The 23,406-nt window shown below is 36.2% G+C and overlaps 1 protein-coding gene across 4 annotated transcripts in view; it reads right to left on the bottom strand.

The window, feature by feature from the left end:
- LOC110371808 (uncharacterized) overlaps positions 1–23,406 on the bottom strand; it is a 115,178-nt gene that overhangs the window by 5,252 nt on the left and 86,520 nt on the right. For all 4 annotated transcript variants that reach the window (XM_021328204.3, XM_021328205.3, XM_021328207.3 and 1 more), the window contains one exon: positions 635–768. In XM_021328204.3, the coding sequence (XP_021183879.1) occupies positions 635–680 (46 nt within the window). In that variant the 5' untranslated portion in view covers positions 681–768. The remainder of the gene's footprint in view (positions 1–634; positions 769–23,406) is intronic.

The raw sequence follows: 23,406 nt of genomic DNA, 5'->3' as shown, positions 1-23,406 counted from the left end.
AATCTATGTACTTTCAATTACTTTACCCGAAACCTTTCTGTATTTTTTGTCCTTCAAAAACACGTTCACACATATTCTCACGAGCTTTTAGTCGGTAATCCTTATTCATGAGTTTTCGCATTGACATGTTTACTCTATTTACGCATTCTGTAAGTTCCATTCAAACTTTTAGAAATATATTTACTAGAGTAATATGAATTTATTGGAATATTTTCGTCATCGAAAATATTTGTGGGGAAATATTTTCTAAACAAATTCTACAGAATTCACGCTTATGGTACCCTGCCAAAGGAATTTATGATATTAGTTTGGATATTGGAGTAGTTTTACCTATTTCCCTTTGAATACTACGAAACTGAATACACGAAATCTCCTTTCAAATCTTTTGCCTGCCAATATAATAATACAATATTCTTTATGACCTTATATTTACATTAATTTTGTGTTTTAACATAAGAAAGAACTTTTACGCTAATTCTAATTTAATTCTGTTCCATGGGTTTCGTGTTGGCAATATTACGATCAAGTTAAATGTTACTCTGATCCTCATTTAATTTTGTAGGTGATGTTTTCACAGTCGTTGGTCGTACCGATATTTTATTAAACCAAAGTTCCAATACTGAAGCTCACTTACATAAATGGGCGGTAACCGCCAAAACAGCAATTAGTCTTCGATCCATGGCGGCTGAGTCGATACTGTCCGCAAATTAGATGGATGCCTGCTAGAGTATTCTCATTTCGTAGGACAACCTCATTCTGTGTTGAAAGCTGAAACAATAGAAATACGCTGTTAAGAATTTATTTAAACAAAAATAAAATTCACTTTTATTTCCCTACAAAAATCTTACGCATATAATGTGCTACAACAGACGAGGAAAGGAAATTGCATATAAAAAGGTTTTTTATATCTAGTAATTCATAAAATCGACTTTAAAATGATATCTGTGATTTTAGTAGATTAACTGAGCTTCATTGCTCTATTCATTTAGCTAGGAGCAAAAACTAGATCTAATCGCTCTTCAAGTCAGGAGCATCCGCTCCCTAAAAAAGAATGGACTGGAAATACACATTCCCATTCATGTACACATAAGACAGTAGGTACATATGAAGTAGGGGTAGGTATTACATAGGGAAGTTAGTATGGGTAGTATTTGAGGGAGAATATAGGTGGAGTATATAACAGATGAAATTTAAATAAGTTATTGAAAATAATAGCCCTGTTTTCGATGTGTACTTATTGTTATGCCATAAAATTTGACTACCAAACAAATAACATGAATATTACACAGAGACAGCAATATGAAACTGTACACGTAGATTCTCATATTTATTATGTTAATGTTCATATGAATGAATACGAAATCAACCTGTGAACCGCAACGCATCGACGGACAAAATAATCAGTCGATATGCAAAACGTCGAGCCGCGGTCGCTCGTCTCATTTCGGCGGCCGACCGATTTCATTGCACAAAACCAATACAAATTTTAATATAAACATGTTTGGCCGATTGCTCATTGCCTCCGTAATTATTATGGCATCCCAACACATTAAAACATTGTTATTTTAATTCAATTCGGAAATATATTAACGGCATTCATTTATTCGGGCGATAAGTAATTTTACATTGATTTCGGTTGGAACGTATTGACTATTTAAGAATCGGAATCATATTCGGCTTGATGTTCCATAATCATTTTATTAAAACAACAGTTATTGTTTAAGGAATTCCTTCAGATTTAAATAAGGTAGCTACTTGAGGCATTATTTCATATTATCTTTATTAAGCAGTAGCTCCCTCCAGTCATAAAACGTTGTAGTACATTTCAGTGTCGGCTGTTTATAAAGCTGTATAATTTACGATGTTCCCAATGATTGCGGCTGGCAATTCACGATTGGCATCCTTTGTGGGGTTTTGGCATTTGAAGGCGCAGTTCGAGGGACTAATCTTAAGGCCGCTAACATTAGTGAGAGAATTCTCAGAAATATGGGCGTCCTCGGTTGAACTCTTGACTCTTTGTTCGAATAATTTGAAATGGAAATCCTATTAAATGTATGGTTTAATTGGTTTTTGACGTGTATACCATATCACGGATGGCACGAACTTCGAGTGAGGACTTGAGACCAGTACATGTAATTAAGTGCATACCACACCTCTCAACGTGACATCTCTAGGGACGAAGCTCTACGTGTATAGGTGGATGCGTCCAAGCCAAATTCCCGGGCAGATTGGCATCCATTGTGCCTACCACGAGCACAGACGGGCCTGCATAGCGGAACGTATTGAAACCATTTGAATGCTTAGTGAGTTCCGATTGTTGGCACCGAGTGCATTGCAATGGGTAAGAGAATTTATAGAGTAATATTATGTACCGACTTGCACTAAATGCCTTCACTGGTGCGATTGTATTCAATCAGTTGAACGTATTTGAACTATCGGGCTATCCAGATTATGATATTCAGGCTTTAGAGTTAAATTATAAAATAAATATTATATTCTCTATGAAAATAATTCTAGATACTTTATTAAAAGCTCTAACAATTTCAAGACCGGTCTATGCCCTAAAAATGACAGATTATCCGTCCATTATGTAAGTCGTCGCGTACTTTCAGTGGTGAATAAGCAGCTATTACGTACTCGATCATAAGACAGGAGTGCGCGTTGAAAGACCCTGTTCCTTTATGGTCGCGTGGAGGGTTTAGTGTGGGCGTGTATGTGTGCGTGCGTGAATGGCCGACGCCCGACGGTATGCAAGTGTTTGCTCGCGAGATGGCGCGGTGATGGAGCGGTGATGTTTGTGGCTCCCTCTCGTCTGGAACTATTCAGCCGATGCTCCTATACTGGGTACGGTCGGCATTTTCAGGTTTCAGTATGTAATATTTTCGGATTTAATGCCAAAATGTATGAGGCTTTGTAAGATGCCAGTTAAATAGAGTTTTCTTCTCGCCCAATTTGCATGAGTGCGTAGTGTCATAACCAGGTTAACCTGTTACATTTTTAGTAGGAATAAGATACACATCTACCTACATGGACACTTAACGTTGCCATAACTTAGTTTTTATGTCTTCCTCAGACTAAAATACGGAACTTGAACCTTGTCTCACAAAGTGCAACATGTCCACTTGTGCAGTCGTAACAAAAACCGGTGTAACTTGTGAGTGTTTAATTCTATTGTATTGTCACAACGTGAAGGATGAAACTAAACGCTTTCCGGAATTAGTGGTGAGCTAGCGTGGAGGTCGTTTTGTGTTACATCGTTTTTGAAGACAATCCTAAGCTATTAAGGTACTTAAATGTAAAGGTTACCAGAAGTAAATTATTTTGGTATGATATGTAGGCATTGATGCGACACTCTTTGTCTCGAAAAACTGAACGATGTTTTTGGGTGTATGGCACGGTCCCTTTAATGTCAGTTTACAAATTGGTATACCTTGCCTTGATGACACAGAATTATTATAGTTGAAAAAATCCATAAATTGTTTAGTCGTAACTACTGTTTTGCTGTAAGTAGTATATTTACAGTAATTTAAAGTTTTATTTTAAAATTCAGACAATTGAAGCTATTTTTGCTGGCAGTACAACCTGTATCTGACCAAGTAGGCAGCCGGTCGGTTCATCCCTCTATTCAAACAAAATTTAATGAGGCGTACAACCATACGCGAGTGTGCGCAACTCCTACACGACCCCGCATGATCCATGATAATTAATTATACGCACTATACACACCAAAACCGTAATGATAGCCAACATAAATAATACATTAGCCACTATATTATATTATCATATGCCAACACACAGAATATTATCACGCGATTTTCTGAACATTCATTGAAATTAAATTATACACAATAGTCATTGCTCACAGAAATATTTTTGTTTCAGAATGCCGATCGCAGCGACTGCATGTTTTATTAAAGATATTAATTAAATTGTACAATTATTTATGCGAGTTTCATTATTCGCAGCCTTAAAATTGCACAAAAGAGCGGAAGGCAACGTAATGGACGGGAGGTAACGAGTATGAATATTTTTGCAGACTTTCTCACAAAAGTTTACCTAACAAGCAATCGCTAATGAGGTTTAATTGAATCACGAGATATGCAGCTCTAAGCATCATTAACATTGCAAGGTTGCGTTTAAAATTAAGGTAAACACAAAAGTTTGTAATAAAAATATGATGAGGTATGATTGTGATCGTCAGAAATCACTTGTTATGGTTATAGCAAGTCATCTCCGCCAATTCCGAGTTGAAGAAATCATTAAGATTGGCGATCACCATTTCCCATTCTCATTCGGCATTAGGAAGATATGTGTGAATGTGCATTACGTTCCATAACAGTGATCCGAGATGGATCAGCTTTACGCAATATTTAGATGCTTCCCTTTCTTAAGAAAGAGATTCAAGTACAAAGGAATATTATGACGATCAATTGCATTTGCGTTATTATACGCACAACCAATAATATAAGTCGAGATAAAACGATCTTGAAAGACTAATGACATCATTACAGCATTAGCGGCGGTGGGTGGAATTTATAACCCTTAAGTGAGCCCTTAGAGTTTATAGCCCTGTTCTAGAATTTGCACAGCAATAGTCTAGTAAATAAATAAACTAGTAAAGTAGTCAAGTATTTCACTCAGGTGTGTGTAGTATTATGGGAACGTAAATCGGGATTTTCCAGAATGTTTTACGAGTTTCTATTCAGTACCGAAAGCGTAAGCCTCTTTTCAGATTTCCAGACGTCTTATAAAGGCTATAATCCTCGCCTTGGAAATGTACAGATGCGCGACAATGCATCATTTTCTTCACTTTGCTTATAAGGAAAAATATCTTCAATCCTATTACTCACTCTATGAATAAGTTTCTGTATAGACACCCCACCTAACAGCGCATTGTTATTTGTTCAGAAAACCGAATGGAGAAAGAATATTTCGTTACAAACTATCAGTATATTGTACCAGCAAGGTATGTAAATATTTGGCGATCGTTGTCGGTAAACTAGAGACGAATGTTGTCCGATAATTTATGTTGGCAACCGTGCCTATTGTCGGACAAACAACGCGCAGGCTCGGGGCCAAATTTATATTCCAAGTTTGGGCGAACAAGGGCTGCCCACAGAAATGCCCTCCCGACTGAAACCGATAAAGAACTTGCTAAGCAAAACTGATACAAATGACCGTAAATAATGCAAAAGCTCAATGTTTATTCTTTGTTTGGATAAAACTTGCGAAGGGAGGTGGGGAAAGTTCGCAATATAGTGTGGAGAGTCTGAATTAGATGCATTTGTAGCGAAGGTTTTTGATTCAATAAAACGCAAGGATACGAGTGAATTCGTAGTCTGCGCAGAATATTATGTTAAGTAAACAAGCTCTCGAGGACGGGCACTGACGCGCCGGGTTACCCACTCGGCACTTTCTTATTGGGGAAATTATTTTCAGCTACTGTTTTTAAGTTTGATAAGATAGTATTTTTGTAAGATACTGTTTTTAAAATAGTATTTTGCATAAGACGTGCTATAGATTTTTAATCTTCCTTATTGGTTACCACCTCATGTAGTAGACTAAACGTAAATTGACTAACGGTGCACAGAATCTTAACTACAAAATTAACAGTTGTGTCTCATTATTAGCATAGTAAACGATTTAGCAAAAAATGTCTAGCCCATTGGTATTCTCTTTGAACATGTCATTTAATTCGATGAAGGTAATTTCCATTGTTGTTTTTATTATTATAGAAGTGCAATGTTGCAGTGAGGAAGTTGGCAGGGCATAGATTACACTCTCATTCATTCTAAATCAGCAGTTAAGTTGATTTCCGTGTTATAATCTGCGCTGGATGCGAGGCTGCGGCAACTAGTTGGTAATAAATAACGGTTTAGTTGGGAAAGCACAATTTTCCAGATGAGAAGGGGCCGAGACTAGCGCGGAGCCGTTTTGGCTGCATCCCAGACACGTTTTGCATTTTATTCAAAACGTTGACGTGAAGGATAAAGTTTTATTATTTTACTACTTTGACGTGATCTGACTGTACCTGAGTGATGGCGTACCTGCTGATGTGATCATATTCAAATCGGAAACCTGTGAACATTTTGCGAATTCTTTGCGGTTCCGTTTTGCACTTAAATTGAAATTTCCTTTTCTTCAAATTGTGTGAGAATAGGTCTTGCTACTAGAAAATAGCTCGTTATGTGTGGGTCGGGTTAAATAACTGGAGGTGATTTGTCCTTGTACGATGTGATACTATCATTTTACTCAGGTACCAAAATAGATGCTAGGGACAGATTCGACTATTGAGCCGATTTTGTCCGTAGGCATCTCTTTTAAAAAATGTCCCATTTGAAAATATGCACGGCCATAATACTTTTATTTATGTCCTTTTGAGACAATATACCTAGGTATTTTAGTAGTAAAGAAATTAAAACCAGACCAAAATAATCTATTAATACAGATACTCAGACAAGCGCATAATTATCTCATTGTCTCGTTTACATTGCATGCAAATTACAAGCATGTGGAACGAAAGGTTCATACGAGAACATGCTTAACATACCTAATGACTAATAAATCGTGTTCGAATGCCGATGTCTAATAGCTGAAACTGATCATTATATTATGTATGTGCGGTATACCTCTGACCTTTAATTCCCTTCACCTTGGCCGTAGATTCGTTCTTGTCATTCACTTTGAAAGGATATAATGTTATGATTATTTATTTGAAAGCTTAAAAACCCTTTAAAAAAGTGACGGTTGGTAAGATCAAATAAAAATGTAAGAATTACGCAAAAATAAAATGTTTATTACAGTATTTTATAAACAATCATAAATGCGTGGAAAACAGCATTTAAAACATAAACAGAGTTAGGTTGGCAGCAATGATCCCGGTCACACATTAAACTATTTTTTTTCTTTTTGTTCATGACGTGACGATAAATAAGTTTCATTTTGTCAAATATTCTATCTTCTTTTAGTTAAAGGTTTTGCTAAGAACGGCAACCTTTAATTTGATCGGAAGCGGAGCCATTGACACGTACTTTATCTATGCTTAAGACATGATGTTCCAATTATGAAAACGAAAAATAATTCCTGTGGCTAAACCACAGAATGGATAAAAAATCGTTATAGAATACCTAAAAGTATATGTGATAGGATTTAATGTAATTAGGTATTACACACTTCATATACAAATTGAATTTATAATAAAATGTTATAGGAAAAATAACTTCAGAGAATAAAAAAACACCAAAGCCATTTACCATTTCGGAGAGATTAAAAATGCTTTCCCGGTTTTAAATGAAATACCTGTACGAAATTCATAATGGGAAATCAAATTGTTTGCTACGCGCGCTACGACTTTGCTACGCGGCAATACACAGCGGAAAAACAGGTCATGAATCGTAGCATAGTTACTCAAGGACTACGGGAGTTATGATTTTCCAATACAATCACACTATCAATAATTTCTGGTTACACGGTCCATAGTTCTACGATACTACGGCGCTACGTACATAGATATGGACTAACAACGCGAACCGTGAGTTGTGCAATAAATTTAACTTTACGAGCCCTAAAATTCACTTCTCGCCTATTTGCCACTAATGCCGTATTAACAGCAACCCGTCAGGCATTGTTGCACTAATGAGACGTAACTATGTTCGTAGTGTAACTATTCCTAATTATGCAACGTTCGCATGACGCATATTTCGCTTGACTCATCAATCTCCTAGATATTACCCAAATAGGTTGAGGTCGGTTTCAAATCATTTTCAGTTTGAACTGAGTTAACAAGTTTTTATACCATTATCTAGAGGTATATATATAGAACATATACATGATCTACAGCAGAGAAGGCTATTTGAGCTACACTCAAAAGTTCAAAATCTCAAGAAAAGTACACATCATCACAAAAAGTTAAGCAGTAAAATTTCTACACTGTCCTGACTAACTGATATGTCTGGGAATCCTACAAGCTTAAGTACAATAGTTCAAATGCTAAGCATGCATCAGTTAAATGTGATATTGCGAAACGAAACCGTGAGTAACTTCCTCAACAAGCGCAGATAATATGGTGTTCCTTGGAAGTTTCGTAAGTCGAGCCCACAGACCGAGGCACTTCGATCAGCATCGCCGTGAGTCACGGGCGCGAGGCACGAGGCACGAGGGCGCGCCAACACTGCTTACAAACAGTATAAAGAACAATAGCTTCTAACTACCGCCACTATTCGTTGTAACACCCGCCCACCACAAAAATTCATACTATTCAAAAAATACACTTGATGGACGTGACCTCACATAAGGTTAGCGGAGGTCAGATTAGTCACAATATTATAATACGTTGGGCGGGTGCGGTACCTAATACGTCTCAGTAGCAGCCAATTATACGGCTTAGCTGAGTACCTACACTACACGCCATTTCGGATTACAATGTGAAAATACAAAGCTATTATATAAAACTCATTTGTTTTCCCATTTATTTGAACTCCCAATATAAGCTTACATATATATTTAGAAACATGAGAGAAATACAACTTAATTTGTAGTAATAGCTTTTGTATTTACGCACCCGTCTAAAAGGACCAAACAATACGAAGCAAACAAATATTTTAGCCAAAATTAATTCAGTAGTTGTTTACGGGCGCCAGCATATTAGGACAAATAGGTAGCTATCCCGAACAATTGTAAGGCTGTTTACAGGTTTCCTAATAAAAGCGGTTGAATACGTCCTCCTTGTTTATGTATTGTGAGTTAGAAAACAGAAGCACCTAGAGCGAGGTCTGGGAGGTATTGTACCCTCTAACAATGCGATCGATGCCGTCCGCGGCCACACCAGACAAAGGACAGGGGAATATTGTTTGTCACAAAATTTATTATGGCGGTAGACAGAGTGGGACGCGGCGCGCCCAACATATCCAATATATCAGCGGCAACTGTAACGCGCCCCAACGCAAACATATTTACGTGCCGCGCTGCGCCCGATTGTCGCCTGCCTTACTCCGCGTGAGCATCACTATAATGCACAAATACCAACTATGTCAGCAATCAGCAGTATTTTCTACATTGCGTCATTTTAGTAAATCACAAATAATGGCGGTTGTTTGACTTATTATAGGCACCGTAGCATACCTATGTGCAATTACTGTGCACATTGTCTTGTAAGTTGGCTATAATGAAGTAAAGACCATGAACGGAGTGTGAATTATCCGCCGTGGGTAAGGGGCAGACTAGGCGGCGTCGCGGCCGCCACATTCCTTTCACACCTCACAGACATGGCGATAATGAGCAAGCTTAGGTGTTAAATATTACTGAAGTATTAACCGATAATAACACGTTAAACGATATTTATTAGCGTTCAGTCACGAGTAAGGATATTAAAAACAGGATGTATTTGAATTATACCTTCTGTTGTCTGATATTTGCAATTATTATTGACTCTAGATGTGATAATGAAATATAATGGCGTTTAATCATGAACTTATAATTTATATTGTACGTAGCTTAATCAACGTATTGATCATTGATTTTAAGTATGGTTGATTGATTGTTTTTTGTGATTATGTTAAACGTTTTGTACCTTATGTTTGGGTTAATTAATATAACGACTAGTGAATCTGAAAAGACATATTGAACGCATAAATTACAATTTTTTACACAAGATACTTATCAGACAAGTACCGTTGTGTTGTCTAAGCTATTCCAGTACAGCGCAATAGTACACGCAATTTAGTTTGTTTGAATGAATGCGTGTAAAACGATCGTTCACCCCTCGGACAAACATGGGGTCTTCGCTTCGTTTACTGTTCCCTTTATAAGTCAATTCCATCGGAATGGCGACTACGCGACTTGTTTACACCATGCTTCCATGTTTCTTTGCTATTCTCAATTGGCATGCGCATTGCTTTGTTCTTCTTTGTACTTAATGAATCCGCCCATTGGCCAAATCATTTTTTATTTGGCAACAATAACCATAAAATTAAATTCTTTTTTTTTATAGAATTGTGGGCTTCAACATTAACTTTTATTAATCCAACCTTGATGATAATTTGGAAGTGTTAATTTGTTTTCGTCAAATGGCTTTATTGTGCCTACTAAGATAATTCTTCAAATGATTTCTTAGAAATATCGTCTTTGTTGTAGATTCTATTTTTAAATACGCGTAGGTGCTTGCTTAATTCGAACAAGCTTATTGTCTTGGAGCTTAGTTTTTAACTATAAATATTACATGCTAAAACAGTAGAACATTCTTTAATTCGATTTTCCCGTGCATCGGAGAGCACGTAAATGTCGGTCCTGCGAATGATCGCTCTCCGGTCGTGTCGCATTGCCGTCCCATCCGGCTATGAGAGTGAAGGAATAGGGAGTGCACCTGTGTCTGCGCCAATGCTTGTGCACTATATTATGTCCTGCGCAGTTGGCTAATCTCCTTACATGAGAACAGCCGCTGTAGCCGATAATCGGCTAGGAGGACATCATCATCATCACATTCTCTAAACAAACCCAGATGCCGAAAAATGCGAAAAAAAAATCGCACGGGCTGAACTTTGTTTCACAATCGGTGAGAACCGCCATTAAGACAACGGAGAGGATGGGATGAATTGTCGTAAAAAATAATTAATTAAGTCCCCAAATCTGGGCTACGAGGAAGGCTGGCATTCTTTTCCACATTAACATTCTTTTAGTGAATTATTCATGTGCATTTAATTGAATAGCATTTAAATTCATTAGTCTTGCTCCACTCTTATCTAAGAAGAGTTTGGCCATTATCATTTAGGTGTTCATTTTTCACGAAAACGTGATACACAGTGTCTTGCTCTGAAAGATTGTAGCGACCTTCTTTCTTAAAATTCTCTAGGTACGGTAAAAATGCTAGACCTATAATTTCTTATTTACTTACGAACTTTTTCTGAACGTTGCCGATGCCGATAGCAAGACACTTATTGCAAATATCTTACAAAGCAAAATGTGGCTCACTCGTGGTATGCAGAATAACCTGAAGCGGCCATTATTCAGCTTTCATACAATTTACGAGAGCAGTAATAACCTGGTACCGTCTTCTCTTCATATACAAGGGATAAGTCGCTTTGCATCGTTAAAACTGCCCACGTGCCTCACTAGATGTCGCTACTCGTAAATATATCTCCTAATACCACGATATTATCCTAATAAACGTCAGGACCGAGCACTTATAACGTCACTTTACGATGACTGTACCTGAATTTTGACACCAACATACTCGTAAGGGAGATCTATCGCTTTATCATTTCAAATAAATTCGTCAAGTGTTTGCTGTCAGCTCTTAACGAGGATATTCCTTCCATTTATCTGTTTCAACAAAAATTTTGAATTTTAGATCAGCGAGTGGTACGTCGCGGCTTTTAATGGATGAATAATAGCATTGTCTCTAGCGGTATCCCGTAATGGATTCTCGAATATATTCCTGCATTATTTTGAAAGTGAGTGCTGAGCGACAGCTCTTCAAGGAAACTTAGATTTCAATGAAGCTTTCACAACAATAATCGAAGTTACCTGTGGGTAAATACTGACTAAAGTAATAAACTTTGCGATGAATAACAGCCAGGGTAGGTATGAAAACATTCAAGTTATATCGCCCATCATCGCAAGTTTGTAACTTAACAAACGAAAGTTGTCGGCGAACTGAGAACAGATGTAACAATTCTATTGATCTTCTAGACTGGCAAGGTTATCGAAATAGTTAGTTATTTGTTTTAATATCGCTTTGTAAGCGGCTTTCTGAAGGGTTGTTTGTATAAACTAGATGTTTAATTAATGGACCTTAGACGAATAATTTATCTTTAATAAATAACACTCGATTAAGAGATTCGTAGGTACCTGCGATGAATATCAAAACATGCCTGAGGAATGAATTTCACTATTCCATACATATTTAAAACGTAGGAACAGCAAAGGATGGCAATAACAAAAACAAAATAAGGCCTGACATACATTATGCTGTTAAGGCAGGTACTCAAATAAAACAATATACAAATGATACTTGTTTATTCAAAAAATGACCCTTTTATTTTCCCTTATCTATTACAAGTTGTTTGATCTCTTTATCAGATAAATTGTTTTGTTTTGTTGGCAGTACCTTTGTACGTACTTTTATATGTATATAGAAAATGGAAACTGGAATATTCACTATTACTGTAAATGAATAGTTATTCTGATTAACCGTTGCTATTTCATTTGCAAGGTAAACAAGCTTCCAAGTTCTTCTTTACTATAAGTATAGTTTATGAAGGAAAACTTGTATCATTTCTAAGTAAGAATCAATGCTCAATAGTAACATATAAGAAATGTTAATTTGTTTAATGAAGTCATGCCCGTTAATTGTCGGTTTCTGATGACCTTTATCAGAGCTTTATCTATTCATTTTCCCTTTAAAATGATTAACCAAAAATCAACTAAGTTAATGTAAATTAAACGTAATCTTCAATCATTTTTGTCTGATTTAAAGCTGTATAAATGTGATCCTCTAGTCAAACTTGGTAATAGACTTATTATTTTAGGGTCATTAGCTACTGATCGAGTCCCCTATAAAAGCTCCGAAGATATTCATAAATCTCAAACTATCTTCGTCACTTTAACGGTATTGAGATGTCAGAACTACTTCTATAATAAGTATCATACGATATAAACTCCAGTGACGTTTGCACTGACGTATGTCAGCCATGTAATGAGAACTTGACCTTTCAGAACAATAAAATTATAGACACGTCATGTCTATGGTCGTCCTTGACCCTCATTGAGGCTGCGGAAACAGTTACCAAAAAACCAGATAAGAAATGTTAAAGTCGTGATAAATCTGCCGTTTTCTTGTTTATTTGATCGACGAACTATTGTTTGTTTATCTAGACTCGAAGATCGCGTGAAATAGAGGGCAATGATGTTCAGTTTGAAGTCATCTTTCATTTAATTTTGTTCAAGGTGTGAGAAGATGTTATTTTATTGCGAGATTCCTTTTTTATTGTCATTGGTCAGTCACTACATCCAAGAGTTATTTTTCTGTCCTATCGAAATAATTACGTACTATGAAATTCACTAAGAAGTTCAAAATCACCGACAGTTACACCTCTTTGCTTTTTCCAGCAATTTAAAAAGAAAATTAGATTCTTTTTAACCCCCGACGCAAAAACGACGGGGTGTTATAAGTTTGACGTGTCTGTGTGTGTGTGTGTGTGTGTGTGTGTGTATGTGGCATCGTAGCTCCCAAACGGATGATCCGATTGTAATGCGGTTTTTTTTGTTTAAAAGGTATGTCAGTCGGGAGTGTTCTTAGCTATGTTTGGTGGAAATCGGTTCAGGTCTTCAAGGTCATCAGCTCGTTTGCTAGATGTGATAGGAATGTTACACGCTCAGTTTACTTGCAAGTATATGTGGGATCTGAAATTTGAAACACTAATGTCTTTTGGAACCACTGAGCTGGTCTGCTGTTAGGGCACGAAGGTAGGAGACGTAACCCTGAACTGCCTTTTAGTAAACCCATCGAGTTTGGGCTTGTTGAATTTGTCTTGACGAGTTCTCTTCATGTTTCTGATTGACGAGAACCTGATGCTGGAAATGGGATGTGGCGGATGAAACCCTGGAATGTCGGAATGAAACGGATAAACCGATTTATATTTTTGCTGAAAATCTAGAATGTCCAAAGGTTAATCTGTATTGTTTCTCAATCTGTGCAATTCTCCCAGAGCCAGTTTGTCATGAGGATTGTTAAACAGCTTCCTTTGGCCGAGATCGCATATAGCGACCCCATCTTAAGATAAAATAAATTAAATGAAAGAAGGAAAAATTAAGGAGCTCCTTTAAAAAGCATGAAATAAAATTAAATTATAAATTTAAAAACCCCGACCAAAAAAGTACGCAATAATTATGACAAAAGGTTAAAAACTAAACCCTATAAAAGCAAAAATAACTTTTAACACTACGTAAACTAAATTTTGACGTGTCGGGGGACCGCTTTTTACCTTCATAAATACTTACATAAATCAAATGATACCTACCTAATAACAAAATTCGTTTAAAAAAAAAACACGTAGGTATCTAAAGTCATGAATTAGAGCGGTCCCCCGACACGACAAAATTTAGTTTACGTAGTGTTAAAAGTTATTTTTTGCTTTTTATAGGGTTTAGCGTTTTTAACCTTTTGTCATAATTATTGCGTACTTTTTTTGGGTCGGGGGTTTTTTTAAATTTATAATTTAATTTTATTTTGAAAAAAAATATCGGTTCAGATACATTTACAAAGAGTGAATAATTGAAGAACACCTCTGTTGCGTTCATTGCAGTTTCAGGCCCTGGTTCGATTTTAACTTTCGTATTTATAGTTCAATGGATATTCACGGACTGATATTTCCACAGCCAAACAAGGATATGTGTTATTCACGTTGTACCCCGCCTGTATTTATGAAGAGATTGTACATATTCTATTTAGTCATTTTGTAACATACAACGTAACATTTCTAGATTATCCTAATGACATGTGAGATGATTAGGTTTTCTCATTTAAAAGATGTGGGAAACGGTAGCAATAGCTCTCGCTAATTTCCTGAGATGTGTATGCAAACATGCACAGGTAGGTACCTATTCGGGTCAAAGATTGCACCAATGCATCTTGCTTACCACTCGTGATGAGCATGGCAATCTATACAGCAGTAGATTCCATTAATTCGTGGGAAGATTACCAGCTGAATGGAAGGAAAACATTTTATGTTATTTTTTCATCCCTTGTTCGGATGAACGACCTTTGAAAACGTCTCCCCATTCGACGGTAAATTATAATTTGTTATCTTTGAAGGTTGTCTATTAATGTTTTTTAACTGTGTTGATTGTAGCTCCGTAGTATTTCGAAGTTTCTTGAGAAAGATGACTTAAATGTGGGCGTTAGGAAGCTTATTACAAAAATATTTACTTTATTGTTACCTGAATGTTAAAGTCATACACTTTTATTAATATTAAAACATGATAAGGTATATGGTTTTATCCCTAGGGATACGGATATCCCGAAAAGAACCTTTATCATCTTTCTTTTCGCTCTATGAACTATCTTTTTGCTAAATTATCTTGATGTAGGTAATATTTTACAAAAACAACTTGATATCTTAGTTTTTTTACTAAGCACCATTGACGTTTTCTGAGTAAGGATCATATATTAACTTAATTTTATTACGTCCTGTATAACTTATTTTTTTTAAATGAAAGAATCTCTCACATTCTAATTCCATAATAGAAATATTTGTATAAATCGGTTCCATTTAAATAACATAAATGCGTAAGTATGTTCAAATAATCGCGTCACGCTGATGAATCAAGCCAGCTCTAATATGACAATGACGAGATAAACGTTTCTATGACATTTAATTTAATTGTGATGGGCGCAATTAGTTTAGCTGATTAATTACGAATATATATTCGTTAATTTGAGTCAAGGCATAGACTTGACCTTCGTAAATAAATCCTTCGAGGTGTAATCATTTGACATTCACGACTTTTTATTGTCTTTGAAAACGACATGTGATTGTTTCGCGGGTTTTAAGTGTAGGCGGGATTAATTGTCTGTTTCCTCTGATAGTAATTAAACACTATTAGAAGCTTTTGATAGGAAGTTTGGATGACGGTTTTGGGTATCTAATCGTTACGAACCAAGTTTTCTGGTCACCAAGTCAATCTCTTAGAAACCATTGTGTTAAGTGCCTATCTCTATGCCTACTCAACGTGAATTTTGAAACTGTGTGAAGTATGCGTACTAGTTTGTACTGTTCAAATGCTGTGTGAGGACGCCAACAAATCTGTATGTCACATTCACATGTTTAATGCATGCGTGCACATTTAGCTAACATTAGCTCGGCCGAGATTACAATTGAACATGCTAATATGCATTAGCCCCAGACGCCGTGTAACATGATATGCTTTCAGCTGTAAATTGTGTAAACAATCCGTGTAATGATAACTGAATTTGATGAGTTGCGTGATGCGATTAAATTGTATGGATAATTGGAACTGTTGCTATACAGCTTGTTCCTATGGGTTTATACGTATTGAATCTCCAATTTTAGTAGCGATTGAAGTCAAAAGGAAACTTTGTGAAGTAATTTTCAACATTAATTTACGACTAAAATTGTTATTGTATTAGTCTAAACTCGAATCCCTTGTTACACTTAATTTACAATAAATCCTAGCCACTATATTACCCATCTCAGTCAGCTCTTTGCATCCAAAAATATTGCCTTCAATTATGGAAAGCGATAAATCCATACACGAGTGCAGTGGAATAGTAGGCACGTCTCCCTTTCATTTGCGGTAGATACGTATTGGCCTATTGGCTTCGCTCCCGGTCAGCCGTTCTCGTTACTCGCTCAGCGTTTTGCGGTCCGACCAGCACTCATTCAAATAAGCTAGCTTATCTGCATTGAGGGTGACCGTGAGTCTGTGGGACGTGTGCTTAAAGTAATGATACCCAATAGTTACCCCATCGTTACCTGATCGTTACCCGAGCATTCAATTCGATTGAGTTTCAAAGGCGCACAACTGTGACCACCCGTTGAAGTTTCAACGACTATCTTCTTGCAATTAAGGGCTGCTGCTAATGTTTAAAGTTATGACTTATGATACTTTAGACTTACTTGAGACGGTTGATCTTTATCATGTTTATCGAACTGTATTCAAGTAGTATTATTCAATTTACGAGTGCTTAGTTTGGGCTCAACTATACTAGACGGTGACATTAACATTGTCAGTGACCGGAATGTCTCGAGTAGTTTCATGATAATCTTATAAAGGTATCTTTGTGCTCTGTAGGTCAGAGGTTATTTATATATAAAATTAAATAATATAATATAAAATTAACTATCTTTTGATAATTTGGTCCAATTTTTATTAGAACATTTACGAGGCTTTGAAGCTTAAAGTATTTGGGACTGGTTGGGATCTTGGGCTTTCTGTCAATACCAGTCACAGATCTCTGTAGATAGATAGATCCGATAACGAAACCCCGGCCGCCTTCTTCCCCTTTTTTATGCAAGTCCACGATCCGCGGCTCCGATATGGTCACCCTACACTTTATCTACCTGTAGTGATTTGCTCCCATTTTATAGAGTGAAAATCAATATTAGGAATGGAGTAAGTTAATCTCATATTGCTGCGGATGTATAGCTCTTTGCTCGAAAAATCGTTTCTCCATAAAATAACGCCAGTTAAAAAAATGCAATTTCAGATCTGACTCCATTTTTACCCCCTAATCTGTGGCTACTTAGTCGTAATTGAAAAACGTGGCGGCAAGGAAATTCTTTTTGCTTATGTGAGCATAACGAAACGTTTCTAATTTGTATAATAATCACGCTTCCCCAAATAAAATGATGTTTTATTCTTATTCGCGAGGAGAGTAACAGTACCTCTGGCATTAATAACAAAAGCTATAGCTGGCCGTTAAGGAAATTTCGTTTAGATTATAATCAAATGGCGACGTAAACAAACTTTTGGTGCCACGTGACGAGCATCAGAACTGCTCGGGACGATTCTAATTTCACGGCGTGACGAAGAGGTCTACTCATTTTCCTGACGGTTGCGGATATTTTCAATTTTCCCGACGGTGGCTCCTTTTTATTAGTTGTTGTTTCGCCTTGAATACTAATCGCTGAAGAATTAACATTCACGTGACATCTCCTTTGCTTATCCGAGACGTTGTGGCCGAGCCGGGGTTCCTATCTATTCTAAACACTGCACCATTAATTTGTTGTTGTTCGTTGTTGTTTCTGACACTTTTCCTTTTGTATCTGGAATTATTTTTATTTTCCCCTTCTCTATCTATGTATATTTCAAGTATTTTTATTCAAATCACGTTCACAAATATCAAAGCCTCCGCAATCTATCCACATTTGATAAACATCATTCGAGTTAATCTAAAGACGGATGAGAAACCACTTCATTACGAGAGTATCAACATGACGTAAACTGCGGGTTTCGATATAATAGTTTATCCATCGACAAGCGTTTTAATTAAGCTGGAGGTTATTACGGGCGATGTCACTTGCCTTCACAGTTAACACGTATAGATATTCTGACGCTGCATCCAGTTATTAGCTTCCTTGCCAAGTTATTATGATATTCACTTTGCTCGCTTTAACTTCAGCCGAGCATGTAAAGCTAGGGGTTAATTACAGCGTATTTATGTCGCTACTTTATAAGATGTTCATAGGTTGATGATAGTTTTACTACTAAGTAGTAACTTCAATTAGGAGCTCGTAGTATTGCAAATATGTTTTAATGGATGTGTTACTTAAGCATTTCGATATGAAATAAAGCTCTGCATTTGATGAAGAAAAAAGTATTTTACATAGATAAGTCGCACATTCAGCTGTAAATTGAGTGTACCTAAGTGCGGAAATAAGGTGACGGTTAGTTCGTGCGGGGCGCTTCGTTAGACAGCACACTCGCCTAGCGCCACGCTAGTAAAGTAGCAAGTTCACTGGAATAGTGCTGGCGGCGTAATTAAAGCTGAACTTAATCTCCTGTCACCGTTTCACGAGCTGAAGCCCCGCGCCCACTGACTTAATTAGATTTTTGATGAATTGTTCCACCCGATGAAGCCCACGCGCGGACCGCAGCTAACAAACACGTCTGACTGTTTCGAATTAAAGGCAAAACCAAAATAAATCAAAACACAATTTACTTCTTATGACTTAAGAGGATAAAGTCCCTAATAAAGTGAACGCTGTTTTCTAAAAATCTAATGCTCGTGTAAAAGGAAAATATAGCTCTAAATCGAATCGTATTTGCACGATATAAACAAGCGCTCAACATCTGGATCCTTATTCAATGTTCAATCGACCATGACTCCGATGGTATTCGAAGCAACGATAAGTGGATCGAGTACTTTTGACGTCGGCAAGTAGGAGCCATCACAATGGCTGGGGATCTCTAGCGGCCCGGGGAGCTTCACAGATAACCTTTGCCCCAATATTTTGATTGAACCGATGTAATATACCAAGGTCGACGTCATTGTACCTCCATTGTGTATATCGAAGGCTCACTCGACGATCCTATTCAGAACAACCAATTATACAGACCGGATCATTTTGAAACCAATCCATCATTTCAATATAATAAATACTAGTAAACAAAGGGTCGCCATTGTGAAATCAATTTCAACTCGACATAATAGGTTTCGTGTACGTGAAAATAGAAAGGCCTAATTCTGTTTGCCATCAAACAATGCGAAAACCTTCTGTGTAAGTTAAGTTGAGGCGAAGTCCTTAATTTTATAACATTATTTACGAGTAAGTACTGGTGGGTAATATTTTTTGCAGAATGAAATACGTTAGGGTCACTTATCGGAGCTTGAGTTACGATGTCAAGGAAACAAAATAAATTATTTATGAGACGCTTTATTATAACGTACATTTAAGGTTAAAATGTAGTATATTAAATTAATGTGTATCAGGCTTGGTTGTCATGGATAAGTACCGCACACAGTGATTCAATCACGTTAATCTTTCATGATTGACTTATTGATTCATCGTGTGGGGTATTTTGTTCAGAAACATAAAATAAATCATTAAATTGATAGATATTGTGTTAAAAACCGATGACATTGATTTATGGTGATGTTTGACCTATGTCTTGATTACAGTAACATATTGATAACGATTAATGAATCGTTGAATGAACATCATGTTTTTATGATTGTAAATGCATTAACCATTGGTTCGTGTCAGTGACGTGTTCAGTAAGTGACATCTTTGATAAATGTTTGAGTTGGCAAAGCAATGAGTTAGACAGCTAATTGTAGCGTTTAATTATTGCTGGCAATCTGTAGTGTCAGCTCGCGTTATCGTGTGCATCAGTTAACGACAATGTGACCTTTTGTTTCACATTAAATTTCATGTCGTCTTCAGTTCAAATTAACTGAGAAGGACACGTCATGTAAAAGTAGTTACATTGTATTTTTTTTCAAATGTGTGAATGGCATGAATGAGTCATAAATAGCATATTATTTAGACGCATGTCTGCATGTTCCAGACACACAATCAATTGTTTAGTGAATCTACAAGCTTGTATCAAATAAATTATTGAATTTTCTAAAGGTGATATCATACAGAGTCTGACTGAACTGCCTTTACGGATTTCTTTATACAGATATAGTAAGTATTCAAAGGTTGCTTTTGTAAATAAATATCATTACCTACATATGCATACACTATGAAGAAATATATAACGCCCTTATCAATCAGTGAGCAGCAGCTTGCAGCATACTAATTGAATACGAAAAGCCACCTTCGTCCGGTCAACAATTGAATTCAGAATCTTTAGTCCACTAAGGTTGATATCGCATAGATGGTAAGCCAGTTACTATTAAAGGTTTTGAAAACCACAATCGGGGTCGTATGCACCAGCCTTCACTAAGATTCTATATCTATCTAAGATGAACATGCTTATCAATGAAACCCTCATTACGTATACTAATCTCTTCCTTAAATTCCTTTCAAAACAGTTGAATAATATAGTCATTATTGTATAACCTCGGCTTTAGTACCAAAAAGTCAAGGGCGATAGTACATTTTATTGTTTACTAAATGGTGTTCGTCGTTTTGTGTTCGAACATCATTTCAATAGCAGAGCAATCAATCATTTTAGTGTCAATAATTGGACGCCTCGTGTTGTTACTGGAAAGTCAATATTTTGTTTGTAGGCAATAATAAACTTGTCAGAATTTTAAATTGAACATTTTAGTAACATTATTGATAGTTCAAAAGGAAATGGAATTGAGTTAATATTTTTTGTAATCATAATACAATTTCAACAGGTCAATAGCACACGTGTTATTTAATTAAACGATTTATCGATTGAACTTTGCTCTTGACACGAATTCGATTATTTGATTATCGAGATAGCACTTTATATCATACCAAAGTCCTTAGACAAATAACAGTGACCTATTATCTCATGGAGGTTAAAACTGGTTTTATTTTTAATTCGTGACTAACACATGTGAATGCATAGGGCTTAAGTTCCGTCGATCACCCTGAATCGTGCACAACCTCGTACCTGAGATATGACACGTTAATCCATTCACGACTTTCAACCAATCAAACATTATTATTGATGCGAATAGATTGTCTGAATGGTTAATGCAATTATGTATTATCCAATTGTTGAGGACACCTAGCGATTATCCCAGATAGCTTCATTAGATTAATCGCTTTAAAAGATATGTGACTGAATACCAATTTCCTTTCCTTGATGGTGATTTCAGAATTAGGGTGGACACTGTCTAGACTTAATTGCTCAATTTAATATGGTAAGAGCCTAGACTAAACGAGGCGTGTGTTTATTATGGAAATTGTGTCGTTAATATTTAATATGCATATGCAGAGAATTTGATTTTCGAAACAATATTGCAGGCGATGTGGATGAACTTAATTTTACTGTCAGTTTATGACGAGGAAATTCAAAGACTATGCTGTACTATGATCCCAAATAATACCTTAATCATTGCATACAATGTAATGAACGTTTACTATTCTCTTACATCACAAAAGTAGCAGAATAATGTTCAAAATGGAATAAAATTTTCAATATTCACAGCGACATCTTGACTCATTAACACGATTTTTCTAACTTTACCCTTCTCTTACGTACTGTGGACTAAATTAAAAGTACATAGAGAAACTATTATTAGACTTTTAATTGCTCAATTCAGTGCTACGATAAAGGGGTCGTTTGGTGCTGCTTTGCATACTTTGTGAAATAAGCACGGAGCGAGAACCCGACTGTATTTTTCATCTTTCTTAGCTAATAGATTTTTTCATCCAACTTACGGCACCGAGAATAAATGGGGGAATTTTGAATTAAAATTTACATAAAGAAATTTCTATTAAGATGAGAGTTAACTTGAAACTTGGCTCCGGAGAATTAGTATTTAGCTTAACTGCATTTATGTGTAACTGTGCGTTATTAAACGCGACTTAATGAATTTTATATTCAGCCATTAACAGCACATGGTGTTCCAGAGTTTAATATATAATTTGTATAAAGTCAGTGTAGCATACAGCATGAAACGTAATGATAGGATAAAATGTAAAATTGTAGCAAAAAATTCATGCAGCGTAATTTTCTGAGCTCTAACTTGACATACATACTCTTGCTTTTAACTTAGTAACTGCCCAATGTAATAGATATTTTGAATGTTAGTCAAAAAGTTACTGCATCATCAAGTTTTAAAAATATTGACGTGTTAATATACTTTTTTTCCACCAACATAAACTCTAACTCTAAAAGAAAATAAAGAGCAAAACTAGACATACGTGTACCAAATAAGCTTCTTACATAAACATTATTTACATTTCCTTTTACGTAATTATATTTCCTGTACATAGAAGTACAAAGGTCTTCCGCCAAAGCTTTTCGCCTTTTCGTTATCTTGTATCCAAGTTAGTCCTACTGTACGAACGAAACCTATTCATAAGTTCATCCTTGTACCTTTACATATGTATAGTAAATAAAGGTTTGCATGTATGTGTATAACTTTGAGAGGGACTAACGAGGAACTCAGTTATCGACTTCAGTATATTTGCATACGCAGAGCCCCGGAATGTAAAACGGCATTACAAGTTTACAGAAAGAAAAGCCGATGCAAATGTTTGTAGTGGACTTTGACTTTGACTGGACTTGTTATTGGTGGGTTTGTTTATGGTTGACATAATAAGCTTAAGTTTTTATGTTGTTTTCTTTCTAAATTCAAATTCAAAACTGGGGAATGGACTGGAGTCAAATTGGGGATCCGAGTTCGGAGTCCGTAGAGGTCATAGTTTGGAAATCGCTTTATCATTTTTCATTATTGATTAATAATAAAAAAAGTACAGTAACTAAACTTATTACTCAGATGTCCATGAAAACACCACACTTATTTTACTACATAAACATAAACTCTAGTTAACAAAGAATGCTGCCTAGTTGGACGTTCTAGTAATTATTACGGCGGCACTTAAGGTCGAAAGTAAGGGCTCTATTAGTTTGTTCCACGTAATGCTAGCACATCATTACTCGAACGAGCGAGCCTTGCACGTGAACTAGGAAGAGTTACACGCGGTTTATTACCAGACACCCTATTGACGAAGAAATAGGACCAACATACCTTCGATGTTTTACACCTGCCAGATTCATTTGTTTTTCAGCTTGTTTTTCTTTTATTTCAGTGTTTGTGTATAGGTTACCAACGCAACGCAACTCTCTACGGGATAATGATGCTTCATATTTATTTTGATATCGTGATTTTCCGTACCATGAATTTATCTCTCAACTAAATATTGTAATATTTTATTTTTTTTCCATAAAAATAATGATGAGGTGTGTGTTTTTGTGTAAAGGCGGGGTACAAATGTACGATTTTACGACTGT

The sequence above is a fragment of the Helicoverpa armigera genome, chromosome 10 (assembly GCF_030705265.1).
Source record: "Helicoverpa armigera isolate CAAS_96S chromosome 10, ASM3070526v1, whole genome shotgun sequence".
Taxonomy (NCBI): domain Eukaryota; kingdom Metazoa; phylum Arthropoda; class Insecta; order Lepidoptera; family Noctuidae; genus Helicoverpa; species Helicoverpa armigera.
The sequence above is the reverse complement of the archived record's forward strand: the minus strand, read 5'-3'. Positions and strand labels throughout refer to the sequence as shown.